The sequence below is a fragment of the Symsagittifera roscoffensis genome, chromosome 3 (assembly GCF_963678635.1).
Source record: "Symsagittifera roscoffensis chromosome 3, txSymRosc1.1, whole genome shotgun sequence".
In the NCBI taxonomy this organism is placed as follows: domain Eukaryota; kingdom Metazoa; phylum Xenacoelomorpha; order Acoela; family Convolutidae; genus Symsagittifera; species Symsagittifera roscoffensis.
Genome location: NC_087064.1, coordinates 80,613,382 through 80,627,404, shown reverse-complemented (window position 1 = coordinate 80,627,404; position 14,023 = coordinate 80,613,382). Strand labels below are relative to the sequence as shown.

At 34.9% G+C, this 14,023-nt stretch overlaps 1 protein-coding gene across 1 annotated transcript; it reads left to right on the top strand.

The window, feature by feature from the left end:
- The first annotated feature begins 3,397 nt into the window (after positions 1-3,397).
- LOC134842283 (histone-lysine N-methyltransferase EHMT2-like) lies at positions 3,398-13,045 on the top strand. Its single transcript, XM_063858554.1, has 7 exons — positions 3,398-3,714; positions 7,188-7,359; positions 9,538-9,707; positions 9,960-10,049; positions 10,316-10,568; positions 10,803-10,949; positions 12,863-13,045. Exons 1-7 carry the CDS (start codon positions 3,419-3,421, stop codon positions 13,037-13,039), a joined length of 1,305 nt encoding a protein of 434 aa, XP_063714624.1. The 5' UTR covers positions 3,398-3,418; the 3' UTR covers positions 13,040-13,045.
- Positions 13,046-14,023: the final 978 nt, after the last annotated feature.

Here is a 14,023-nt window from a genome sequence, read left to right as displayed (position 1 = left end):
AGTAGACCCGAAAAATAGCTGGTAACAAAGCTATTGACGTTGACGAAGGCAAAGATATTTTGAAGTAAGTTGTTGTCTCATTTAAGTCATGTCATGCAGTTTGCGAAGAATCACAAAGCAAACAAGCCCGGATTTTTCGAATAAATAGCTTCATTTGATCCTTAAACTTGTTGGGCAGTAGCAGCAGTGGATTTAGGGGGAGTCTATTGCTTGACCACGCAAAGGGTCTCTTAAGTGCTACTTTTCAACAACGTTTATTGAGCGACTAAACATAAAATTTTTACTAACTATATTTCGATGCCTCCTTATTTGAAGTGGTATGGGAAAGCGTTATCAAATCGGAAACCAGATTTTTTCGAGTTAACAACTAGTTAACAAAATCAGTTGAATCACTTGCTCAATCAGCTGACATGCTCATTTTATGAAAGTTCAAATTGTGGGTACTAATTCAAAAGTAGTGGGTACTAATTACAACAGGGTAGTTTCAGAGGGATTTGAAACATTTTCGAACTTTTTTACAAAATCAGTTTTTTTTCGGCTCAACTGGTGAGTGCTCAAAGATTGTCGGCGTTGTTTCCGCTTCGTAAGTTTTGTTCTAATCCTAATTTGAAAATAAAATCCCTTGCTTGGCATGTTTCCCTAGAATTGTCTTTTGATAAAGATGGATTTTTTTGAGAATGTATGGGATTCGGTTTTTTTTTGCTTTTTTGAGACGCTGAAAGTTTAGGAAGTTTTTTGAAAGCTCAGTGCTTTTTTTTCTCAAAATGCTACCGATTTTCAGAAAAATAGTAATTATAGAAAGGCTCTCTACACCCTTGTCTGCCTGAGCGTTTTCCTAGTCTCTTTCTGCTTTACAACTTTGTCTACAGCCTTCGAAAAAGTCTGTGGTGGAATATTTGACCGATATTTTAAATTTTATTTCACTTTCTGAAAAACTAATTTAACATATCTGAGATAATTGCTTGAATGAATAGCGATAGTTTGAAAAGCTCCCCCGCATAAGCGGCTACGCCCAAATTTTTTTACGCATTAAATTATGGCCCTCAGTATAGTGAAATTTTTCGATTTTCCTGACCGTTTTTTTTTATTTTTTTTGTTTTCCTCGAAAACTATCCTCCCAAACCTGAGGTTGTGGGCCAATTGAGAAAACGGGTAGTGAGAAGCTCCGCTTCCTTAGCGGTCACTCACAATTTTCTGTACACAAAAAGATAGCTCCCTCTAAAAAGTCCATTTTTAAACTTTTTTCAACGTTTTTTCTAATTTTTCAGAATTTTACCAAAAATTACTCTCTCATACCTTAGATTTTGGGTTCAATCCAAAAAACAGGTTGTGAGGAAGCTCCTTTGCATGTGCGACTACGTCCAAATTTTTTGACACAAAATTAGGCCCTCGGAATGGAAATCTTTTGATCGTTTTTTGAAACTTTTTGACTTTTCTCGAGAACTACTCTGGGTATTTGTTTTAATCGGGTTTTTCGATTCAATCGGGTAAATCTTTTCTGCATGAGTGGTTAAGCTAAAACTTTTTCTAAACAAAAATTATGATTCTCGACTATCTGATTTATTGACCGTTTTTTGGAATTTCCTCTAACTATCCTTCCAAATCTGATATCATAAGTTTAATCGACACAACAGCTTGTTGAAAGCCAAACTTTATAATTTGCTGCGCCAGGTTTGTTTTAAAAAAGTTGTGGCTTTCAAACAAGTGAAATTTTAATCGAGAAACTCGATTTAGAGAATCTTCTCTAATTTAGCGGCCTTTACCTGATTTTAGCAGAATAAAGTTACGAATTTTGGAAGGTCGAGTTTTTGAACTTCGAACGTTTTTTAGAAACATTTTGGCGTTTCTTAAAAACTACCTTATCAGATCTTAGATGAAAAGTTTAATCGAAAGAATCGGTGGCGCGAATGTTTCCGCGAAGTTTTTTAATAAGTGCGGCTACTCCTTGTCTTTTTTAATAAGAGAAAAGTTTTCGTATTTACCGATGAAGGACACTTAGAGCTCTGCTTAAGTTGGAGGTACTTGCTTAACATTTTTTGAAACATTTATACTGATGCAGGACGAAATGCGAGATTTCAAAAATTGGACTTTGACCAAAACCTTAGTAGTTTGTCTGCTAAAAGAATTAAGAGTGAAATTTTTTTAGTAGACAAACTACTAAGCTTTTGGACAAAGTTCAATTTTTGAAATCTCGCATTTTTGAGTGACTGTTCGCGAGAAAGCGCCTTGTAATCGAAAGTAAGAGTTTTCCAGTAAATAAATAAAACACATTAAAAGGTCAAAGGTCATATAACAGCATTGATATGGCAAATTTGTTCATATATTTACGAAATTGAACGTGCTTTGTTATTGAAATTTCGCAAATGCAGGGATTCTTCTCACTTGGTCTAGAAGTCACACGGTTGCCTTTGCATCCCAAGGTCTGGGTTTCGAGTGCCTTTTGTACCTTTTTTTTATGCATGTATGAAATTGATTTTTTCCGAGAAAAATCGAATTTGGACTTCCGTTCGACTGCTTTTGTTTGTGGGCTTAAATCTTCAAAACAAAAAAGTCTTTTTTGAATATAACAATTCTTACTATTATTGACAGTTGTCTTGTTATTTTGTCAATTTACCAACTCGGATTCTGATTAATTTTTAAAGTTTTTTAATGATGTTTTGGCCTATGTTTTATCGGCTTGGTCACCTTGTGGGCTGTTTGTAAAACAAAATTAATTGTTATTTGAAAAGTAATTCAGGTCAGTGAAGTTTAAAAACTTAATTGCTCAAACGGTTTTTTTGACAACAATTTCTTATGGATTTATTTGTTTTAGGCTCTTTGTCTTCTTAAGTTTTGTCGGCTAAGCTGCTGCTCGATAAATGGCTTCGAAAGCTTATTTGTGTCTCTCGACTATTTTTCTAGAATTGATTTTGTCAGACTTGAACTTTTTTTGAGTCTTTCTATTCCTTAGTTTTCAATGCTACGCTTGCGTTGTATAGCAAGTGGTGCGAAGCTCAGCATGCCTCAGTGTATACTGTTACGAAACTAATTGTCGTCTGTTACGCCTTGTCTCCTCATCGACCTAAACACTTTGTTGACCTTCTCTGTTGACCTCACTTGAGAAAAACGTAAAGCCACCTCCCCTGGAAAATAAGGTTGTTGACTGTCTACGCATTACTCAACACAACGTCTTTTATTGGTGAACGTTTTTCGAAAAAAAAATCGAAGTATTCCCTTTGCATCCAAGTTGCAAAAAAAACTTGAAAGAAATCATAGTGTTTTCGGAACTTTCAGGGTTTCGCCCTGATGCCTTAATCTGTTCGTCATCTAAATAAATGAAACCCAAGTAAATGAGATTTCAAGTCGTAGCAATACGATAATTTGAGTTTTTTGTTTTAAACAAATGGGCTTCAGGTTTGATGAATTTTAAATTTTACAAATGTCTTTTAACCCTCACATGCAAACCAAGAAATCCACTACAGATCCTGAAGTAGAAACGCGTGATAAAGAGCAAATTACACTACACGGTGAAATCTATTCCAAACTAATTGATATTATGGAGCTCGATGATGTTGAGGGCCTCCAGAAGCTGTGGAACGACCCCGAAAATCAAATCAAACTCAACAAGGCGAAATTTGAGGAGGACCAGAAGTCATTACTCCATCTTGCAGTTGAATATCAATCGATGGAGTGCTGCGAGTTAATTTTGCAGCAAGATCAATTCGCCGTAAATGCGTGAGTAGTTCTGTGTTTTAAAGTTCTATTATTGCAATCTCAAGAGATCATGGGCAATTATGCCAAAGAGAGTGAAAAAAAAGTTGTAGTCTAGTGCTTAGTGAAGAGATTACTAGCAGATGAAGAATTTAAAAGCTGATTTTTCTACAAAACCTGTCCGCGAACATGTTTGAACTTTTTTTGCCATTTTTTTTTCAATCTAGCTTCTTCGGATATTGATTTTGAGAATATTTCAAACTATTCTGATACTTGAAGTTTTGAAGTTAAGAGGAAGAATAGTTTTTCTGTCGGTTTTTCTGACCTTTTCGGTATTGGTCGAGATTTTTTATACTTGATTTTTATTTTGATTTAGAAAAAGTGCACAATCAGAAATTAGACTAAAAAGGAATTGTATCCAACTTTGTTCGTATATGGAAGTTTTTTGTCATTCAAGTTGTTAATAATCATAACTTGTTAGACGATGATAAATTTCAATGAAACGGTTTTCCATGTTAACGGTTGTTACTGAAATTATCATATCAAATAGCAAAGATTTTCTTTTCGCTGTAGTTTTTTCTTGTAGTGACCGTTTTTTCGAGTTATACACCGCCGGTTTTTTCAATTTATTGAGGATCGTGAAAAATTTGAGCTAAAACTATCTCAAAAACTATGCGAATATTTTAGTTGACGAATTCCTTAGAAATTTGATCAAAATTTCTCTCGAAAAATATATCCTCAAGACCTTTTTTAGCATGACTAACTTGGCCTTATACTCTTCGCGTCACAGCAGTGAGTATCGGGACCGTAGGTTATGATAATACCAACCAGAGTTGCTTTTTTTTGACCAAAATCACAATTATTTGTGAATGCTCCTATATAGGTCTTGGTGATTTTTTTCAGGAAAAAGTTTTAAATTTTTATTTTTCGCGGTTTGACTTATTATTTCGTTTTATGTTCACTCCATTTCCTTTGTTGCAAGGAAGGCAAACTCCACTATCGAACACCGAAAGTGTAAAAGCCAATTTTCAGATTTCTCAGCGGAATAAAAAATGTACTCGTTGATCCAGTTTTCTCAGTTTGGGTTAATTTTATCAAAAAAGTGCCAATTAAAAAATTAGCTTGAATATCAAAGAGTATAAAGGCCATAGTTTGTCTTTCATATTCCAAAGTTGAAATTTTCAAAAAAATAAGTAGTTTTTTTTCTATTCTTTTTACATTCATATCTCTTTTTCGACTGTCTGTTGCCTATGTTTTTACCCTTGCGATAAGTAATGGTATTGTAATGGGGTACTAGACTTTTCTTCCCGTAAAAAACTTTGTTCTCAGAAGGTCAATTTTTATAGAAATGGTAAGTTTTACGTTGCTGACACGCAGACTGCTGACATGCTCAATTTCTTGAAAGCTTAAATAAAACGACCATCATTTAAGTAGTAATTAGGGGAAGTTCGTGCCAGGTAATAGCTTTTTTTAAAATTAAATTCTTGAAAAAAAAAGATTTTTTTTTTGTATTCTTGGCTTTCTTCCTAGTTTCTGTCGGCTCATTTTCACTTTCTTAAAATGCAGTTTGTTTTATTTGGTACGTTTTTTTGGCCTGGCTTTCCAAAGCATATGTTTTTTTAATGATTTAATCAGTTGTTACTATGATTGAAAGTTTTGTAATTTGTGATTTTTTTTTTCGTTTTTTTTTTACTATTCAAAGGTTTCGGCTTAAGTTATTTCAGCGTAGTCAATTTATGTTGCGTATTTTCGAGGGTAAAATATATTTTTATGCTTTTCGAGGGTGAATCATATTTTTATGCTTTCTTAAGTTTCGTAAAAAAAACTTTTAATATTTTATAGCTCAAAATTTTTTGACAATATTTTTTTCCGGCCCAAATTCTTTCTGTTTACTCTGTTTTTTTTTCAAATCTTTTGTTTAATGTTGAACCACAACATCCGTCAGATTCCTTCCCAATTAGTTTATGAGTAACTTCGTTGCCTTCACATCCTAAGGTCTGGGATTCACGTCTCGGACAGACCTTACTTTTTTCAGTTTGTATGCAATTGAAAAAAAAAATCGGATAAAATTGAATTATCGGGTTTTCGTTTGCTTGCTCAAGTTTTGCCGGCCAAGTTGCCACATTAACCGTTTTGTTTATGCTGTAACCAACTTTTATTGCACGTGCAAGTGTTGTTCATTCTAGTATCAGAGGGAACTTGGAAGATTGTAGGCTTAGTTGCTACATTGCAGATTTTTCTTGTGCTGTTAGCAACTTTCATTGTAGTTGCAACTGCAAGTGTTTTTCATTGTAGTTTCAGGTGGGACTTAAAATTTTAAGGTTTTCTTATAAAATAATATTTTTTTTGTATCAATTTGTTTCTGCGCAAAGATTGTCGACTTTGTAAGTTTCGTTCCGTTCCTAATTTTATTGGAATGAATTTCTATCGAGAAATATCGAGACATTAAAAATTTTGGTAGACCTTTTTTTTTCATTTTTTTTCGACTCCTCATAATTTTACGAACCTTCGTGTGTTATTGTGAACTTTCTTTTTTTCTAACTTAACTCGCAAATAAAAGTTTTTTTCATTAAAAGTGTTCTTTCATTTGGAAATTTCACTGTAGCATTGGAAGTTGCTTAGCATCTGTTCTCTGCTTTATTTGTGACGGCCAGTGTTTGGGGCCAATTTAGCTTCCGTGGCTGAGTGGTTAGTGTGTTAGACCCTTAATCACTTGGTCGTAGGTTGGAATCTCAGTGGTAGCCGAATTTTTGCTTCGCCTCTGTGTTTATGTTATTCTCGCATCGCAAATAGTGCAAAGCTCCGCTTCTCTTTTGTTTAATAGCTTGTGTTTCACGTATTTAAGAGCAGTGCATTCATTGCTGCCTGATAATTACTGCTCAACAATTTGTTCACAAGGTCTTACTGGCCGAGTGATCTAACGGATTGTTAGTTAAGTTGTCTATGGTGCAAAAGATATGGGTTCAACCCTCAGCTTTTACAAAGTCATTTGCAGACCTATTTTTTGCCTTATTTCTGTATTTTCTTGATTTTTAGAGATCCTTTTTTGGTTTAGTTGCTTGCGTTTGAGATCTTCAGCTTTGCCTGTCTTGGACTGTTTTAGAAAACCACTTTTTCACATGGTGCGTGACATCAGTAAGTTATTTTTCAAATTTTTTCTTTTGCTGAATTGAAGCTCAATATCCAAATTAATTTCAAGATACTTGAAACCATTTGCATGCTGTAATATTTCGCCATCCAACTTAATTTTATTTGAAAATTCATATTTTTAATTTAATTGTTGAAGCCTACATTTGGAGTGATGTATCGTTATTTTGTTATTGACACACCAATCCTCGGCATATTTTTCATGGTCATAGAATTTTCATTCTAAAAACCTCCCTCGTTTGCAGAAATTTGCGCGACATTTCATCATTTAACTAATAAATTTATTCTTGGAAAAAGCAACTTACTAGTTGAAAAAGTAGATGGATTTATTTTTGACTGTTTTTGATTAGGTGCTCTTCGAATGGAACGACTGCCTTTGAGCTTGCAGTCGCCAGAGCTGAGCCGGATCTCGAACTAATTCAACTAATGTTAGATCGTGGATGTGACCCCACTGCTATCTTTCAATTGGCCATGCACGATCTACATGTCTACCAATTAATACATTGCCATCTTTTAAACAAGGCTAGCATCAAGGCAATTGTAGGCTTCGAATATAAATTCAAGTATAAAAATTAAACTCAAATGGCTGCTGCAATGTTTTGCATCCAGTTTGAAATATCTTGTTTGACCACTGTTGTTATAACCCGGATATAGTTTTTTTATAGAATATTTTTCGATGGGCCTTATTGATTTTGCTAGCTCTCCAGAAGCACAGAAAATAAATGGTTTTCACAAAGAAATGATTCCGGGGTGATTAAGAGCGATAATATTCCCTAAAAAAAACAATTCTTCAGTGTTTTGACCAATATGTTCTCCCGCAGAGTCGGATATATTTGTATCAAATGCGATTTGTAGTAATATAAGATTCTTAGCTAGAAATGGATATTTTGACCTTGCGATAAGCAAGGATGTTGCAAGCGGGTACTAGACTTTTTCACGTAAACAACTTCATTCATAGAATAGACTAAATGGTATTTCTAATATAAACAAATTCGTCGTTTTAAAGCAAATTAATGACTGGTATTGCGTGCATATGTGACTTGGCTGCTCGCTAAGAGCTGCAAAGTAATTTTTTTTCATTTCGAAAATTATCGGCACTGAAGTCTATTTTCGTTGGTATTATGTGTGGAAGATTGAGCTCTAACGAGAAATTTTTGAAAAATCTAAATCACCATCTTAAGCCTCCATATTAAAAATAGAAAAATTAAACGTAAAAAATTGTCTTTTGTTATTTCTGACTTTTTAGCTTGCTATTATCTTTCTTCGAAACTTTTTATGGTTATGCGACTGGCTGATTTATTACGCTTGCAATACGGAAGCATGAAGTTAACGTTAGCTTGATACACGACTATGGTTATGGGTTCGATACTGGCCAGGAGCAGATTTTATTTAAAAAATTCTGGGAGAAATTTAATTAACTGACTTTCAACTATCTGCTTATTTGTTGTCAACTTCCTTCCAAATCGTGCTACTTTTTTATTGGATCAAGTTTTGAGGGAATTGAAATACCTACTGATTTTTTCAAGTAATTTTGAATTCGCGAACTGTGGCTTCAATGGTATCGACAAAGGTTATATCGGGCTATTCGCCTGATATTGGGTCCTTTTAAGGACAAAAACAGCTTTTTGGGTGTTGTGTGTTTCAGGTGGTTCGTGAATCTTGGAGTTGCAAAACGTAATAGCTCGAAATGTTTTATTACACGTGCGATAAGCAAGGGTATCGGGTATTAGTCTTTTTTACCGTAAACAACTTTGAACACAGGATCTTCACTTCTAAAGAATCTTCACTTCTAGAGTATCTTCACTTCTAGAGGAACTTTCATCTGACATGCTCAATTTCTTGAAGAATCAAATAAAAGTATTATGACTTAGCTAGTAATAAGTTCAAGCCCGTTTCAGGTTGTTATTATCTTTTCAAAAAAGTCTAATTTTTTTCGGGTTCCTGGTTTTCGTCCTAGTTTCTGTCGGTTCAATTTCCATTTTTAAACGCCATTTTTTATGTGGTATGATTTTTGTTGCCTTTTTTAAAACATGTGTTTTGTTCCAATGTAAAATACTTTTACTAAAACTGAAACTTTTCAATTTGTAAATTTACCATGTCTGATTTTGAGTTGGTTTTTTCAACTTTTGTCAAGTTATTTTTTCAAATAATTTTTTCGAAAATAATTTTTCAGAATTTTTTTTCATTCACTGTTTTGTAGCGCAATGTGTTATTTTTTTTCATCGCAAAAGTTGCGAGACACTGCTTCGCCTGTGTGTGTTATATTTGTTTTCGACTCAATGATCGATCGTCTGCCCAAATTGTGTCGGCCATCCTGGCGCTCCATAATTTTTTCTGAATAGTGAATAAACCCTGCCGATTATATTTGTCGGAAGACAAAAGTATTGAATTTTTTTTAGATATGGTTTTTTATTATAGATTTTTTCCGACATACTGGCCTCCGCCTCATTTTCTAATTTTGACTTGCATCGCAAGTAGTGTGAAGCTCTGATTCGCCTTTGTGTAAAATGATGCCCTTAACGAGTACCGAAATTCCGAAGAGGGAGGTATCAAAGCCCCTCGACAGCCCTTTACTACACTAACGTGTTAAATGAAACTGGTTAATCTTGGATTCTAGATAGAATGCTTCACTCACATATAAAATAAACCTAATAATCCGTAGAAACTTAATTTGAAGCCTAAAATTGAATTGATATGCAGGCTAAAAGCAAGCGTTACGACCGGTTTACTCTGATAGACGATATTGCACTTGGACTTGAGAAGTTCAAAGTGCCGATGAAGAATTACACCTCCACCACTGGTATATGGTCCAAGTTTTCACCTTTTATTTACATCAACAGAACAATGGCTGGAGCTGAAGTTTCAGACACGTTAGTGTGTTTTTTGATTTCGTAGCAAAAAAAATCATTTTAGTCTTGTAGACTTGTTAAAACTTTTGAGTCGTTTAATTTAGTCTACAAATTTTATTTTTTGACTAAAAATATAAAACTAGTCTCAAAATTTATAATTAGACTGATATATCATAAACCCAACTCAACCATTTGTTTGTGTTAGTCTCATCCAGCAGTTTCATAGTTTGGTAATTTAGTTGATGAAATGGCTGGAATGGTTAAGATGTTAAGGGTACAGATGAATGACAGTCCTCGCGAACCCTGTGAATGTTCAGATGGCTGCGGCAACGATTGTTCTTGTGTTAGGAGAGGAAACATAACGTGAGTAATGTATACCAAGTGTTGTATATATACCATCATGTATCACGATAAAATTAGCTTTGGGCTATGATAAAGCATCGCAAGTGTTTTTCAAGTGAAGTTGTGAGTTATCATTGCTTTTCAAAGCCATATCATTGAAGTATCTTTTCTGGTATTCGGCTTGTTTTGTTCCAATTTTTTCTCATCCCAAGTAGTTTCTTATTGAAACTTAGACAAGTTGTTTGATCAGTGTTGGCTTTTGATTTCCTGCTGTCATACATATTTAGGTACTCAACTCCGGGTTTGATCCACGTGCCTCCGTCTGATCTGGAATTTCCAGTTCTGTTCCAATGCAGCTCAGAGTGTAGGTGCACTAACTGTGGCAATCAGTGGGCTAGTTCAGGGTCAGAGTACCCGGTGGGTGTGTACTTTGTCTCTGAGTCGATGGGTTTCGATTTGAGGAGTATGTGCACGATTCCAGAGGGCGCATTTGTGGGCGTGTACGCCGGTCGAGTGCAAGATGTTAAAACCACGTGCGAGGTATATTTCGGATGTATCCAAAGTATCTTGTTTACTTTTGAGAATCATATTTCTATTGTATTTATTACCCTTGCAATAATAAATTTTCTTGCGATTCAAACTTGAGCTTCATGAAAAGTTCAAAAATTAGCTATATACACTTACGACAGTTGGTATTTGAAGTTTGTCTTATAATTTAACAGGTGCTTTCAGAGAATTTTCAAGTTATAATGTCGGAAGTTGTTGTTTGTGTAGGACTCTGATGACGATTACATTTTTGAGATTCCCTGCTCAGTGGACGAGAAACACCAGCTATTTATAAACTCAAAGCAATTTGGAAACTACACTCGCTTCATAAACCACTCGTGCAATCCTAACCTAGAAGTCATCGAAATTAAACAGGTATGACCTTCAAGATTTTTTAAGAGTCTTCATATTTTAATCGGAGAGTAAGTCAGTTAATTAAAGAGTTTGAAGTGCGACTCTTGTTTATGCAGACCCAATTTCAATTTGCATTTTCTTGATCAATTTGGGCTCTGTAAGCTGAGTGGTTAACATTTGTTGACACGCCCGGGAGTTTAGCGATTAGCATGTGTGCCTATTAGCATGCGATAATTGTTTTTAATTGGGTGTGCATTTAGATGAAAAACAAACAAGCCTAAACTTTCAAATAGTTTTCGAAAACCGCTTAATTTATTAAGGAAATAAAATTTTCGCCTGAGTAAAAATTAGGCAAATTGCGCGCTGATAAAAATAGCCAATTTCAGTAAACAAATTTCGAAAAAGCGAGTCTTCAAGCTTAATGCTTTTACATGGGCTCACGGGCATGCTAATCGACACATATGCTAATAGGCGGGTCCCCGACACGCTTATTAGCTAAATTTGACAAAAATGCATCGCGTCTAAATATTGTCGGCTTAGTTGCTGCTCGGTCATGGTTTCGGGAATCACCAGCGGTTTTGGAGGGGTGTGTTTGGATGGCATACGCCCCCTTTTCAGGCATTCGACCCCCCTGCCGACCCAAAGAGTCCCCCCTTTGTACTGCCTTGAGATCTCCATTTTTGGCTGACTGACCCTAAAATCTTTCTAAATACGCCTTCGGCGCCAATATATACTAATTTTGAGGGGGAAGCGCGTGCCGAAAAAACACGATTTTTTGGTCAAAATTTTCCATGAAGTGTCTAAAACTCCTTTTTGTTGTGTTTTCTTTGGAAAAAATTCGGAAAACTAAGGTGTTTATAGTGATTTGTGAGAAAATCAAATTGGTCGACCTAAAAAAAGTCGATTAAGTTTCGAACATTTTTTGAAACTCCGCCTCCCCCCTCGAGAAAGTCTTAGATCCGCCCCTGTTCAGAATGCTTATTAACGCTGTTAATTGTATTTTAATATGTTTCTCTCAAATTAAACATCATTTGAGACAAACGTTTGAAATTTGTGAGATGTAATTTTTTCGCGATTTCTTACTGCTTGATGATTTTCTGTCCGCTGTCTTTCAATCCATTTTTTGTCTTGTATCGCAAGTGCTGCGAAGCTCGGCTTTGTCGCTGTGGAAAAAAACGGTGGTTTTCGTGATAGTTTTTTTTGTAATATATTTAACGCTAATTTCAAATGTCAATGAGCGAAACGAACCAACTTGTAGCTCGTGTTGATTTTTTGTTTGCTTTTTTTCCCGTGAAATGGTCTGAAAAGCTGTTCATGTTTAAATGTTTTTTTTGCGATTTTATGATTTATTTAAAGTTCAATTAAATTCGTGGACCAAGTTAACATCCTCCCCTAAACACGTTTAGGGGGGGGGAGGATGTTAACTTGGTTCTAAGTTGGGAATTTTCAGCCAATCAGAATCGAGCATTTTACATGCAGCGCTTAGCAAATTTAATTTAATTTGAGCGCTGGGGTGGAGGATCTTAACTTGGTCTATTAGGGGGGGAGGAGGGAGGAGGATGTTAACTTGATCCAAATTCGTTTGCTAAATGGATTGACCACCACGCCCTCAAATAACTAGGGCGCAAGTGGCTCGAAAAAAAACGTGAATGGCTTGAATTCCAAAAGTGGTTTTTAAATTTTTGAATTACCAGCGGAAGACAAAAAAATATTACTTTGATCTGGTTTTGCAAATTGCTTTTGATTTTATCTTTAAAATTTCTGAATGGATTTCTTCTATAGATTTTGAAGTTCAGACAAAGTTTGGAAAAATAATCGTTTTATATTAGGCGTTTTTGAGTGGGCCATTAATGCTTCCGTGGCTACGTTTGATTCATTTTGAATGAGTTAACAAATGTCGTCAAATATATTCAACACGAAAATTGCTTTAATAGGAGAATTATGTGAACTTCTCCAACCTCGGAATCTTCGCGAGGACCGAGATCCAAGAGGGACGACAACTGGCACTCGACTACGGAGACGAGTTCTGGAAAAACAAGAAGAAAAGCTTAAACTGCAGGTGCAAATTTGAGAACTGCAAATACGCTAATAATATGCAGACTGCTGAATAAATTATACAATCCATGATTCTTTTTACTTAAAACGGGATGAGTGATACCAATATTTATTTTGATTGGTGTCAAACTTAGCAAGAAAATGTGAGCCAAGTTTTTCCAAAATAGGTTGAGTTCGACTCAAATAATCGAAAAAGGAAGGTTGATAGCAGGCTAATTTGAAAAAAAAACGGAAGTCTTCATCGCTCTGCTTGCAAGTCTGCATTAAATGTCCTGTCCTTTTACCACAAAATTGAGCATTGTTATATTTTATGGGAAAAATAGTAATACACTTATGGAAATCTTCAAAAATGTAAATCTATTTAAAAAAATCTTTTTTGGAGTAGTTTTTTTCGTGGGAGAATAATATTTGATGTATTAAAAAACGCTGTCTTTAAGCCTTAGTTTCTTTCTTTCAAATACTATACGGAATACTTGAATTCAAAAACCAATACCTCTGGATACCAGAAAACTTTGATATTGTAAAATAATTGATTCAGTCATTTCGATTACAACGGTTTCAGTATAAATTATGGTTGGACATCTCTTCATAGCTAAGTATGCGTTTGAACACCTAACTCAGTATTTTCTATGCCATTTCAGTAGTGAAGACCCAAATATCCTCCAAAATTGATATTAAGACGAAATGAGTTAGAAAAGAGAGCCTCCACCAAGTAAGCACGACAAATCATTGGTGACATGATCATACCATTAGGTAATTTATTTATTTCATCGATCCAAATCGAACATAGTTTCTAATTTCAATTTTTATGTGTGGATTGAAATATAATTAAGTGTTAATTATCGCTTTTTGTCAAAAGCCTGCACTATCGTCTCAGTGAAATCTGAAGGATCGCTTCTAATGTTTTCAAACGCGAATCAAATAGAAAAAACAACGCTACGCAGGTTGAATGAAAATTTCAAATTTTCTGCAGATTTTCCATTTCATGCAATTGTTAAGGTAACACTCACGCTAACTTGCAGTTTTGAGGGTGCACTCCT

Excerpts from the sequence above, each read along its gene's own strand:
- LOC134842283 (XM_063858554.1), top strand. The coding sequence starts at position 3,419 with ATGTCTTTTAACCCTCACATGCAAACCAAGAAATCCACTACAGATCCT. Across the intron at positions 3,715-7,187 it reads GATCAATTCGCCGTAAATGC|GTGCTCTTCGAATGGAACGA; the intron begins GTGAGTAGTTCT and ends GTTTTTGATTAG. Across the intron at positions 9,708-9,959 it reads GGAGCTGAAGTTTCAGACAC|GGTACAGATGAATGACAGTC; the intron begins GTTAGTGTGTTT and ends TAAGATGTTAAG.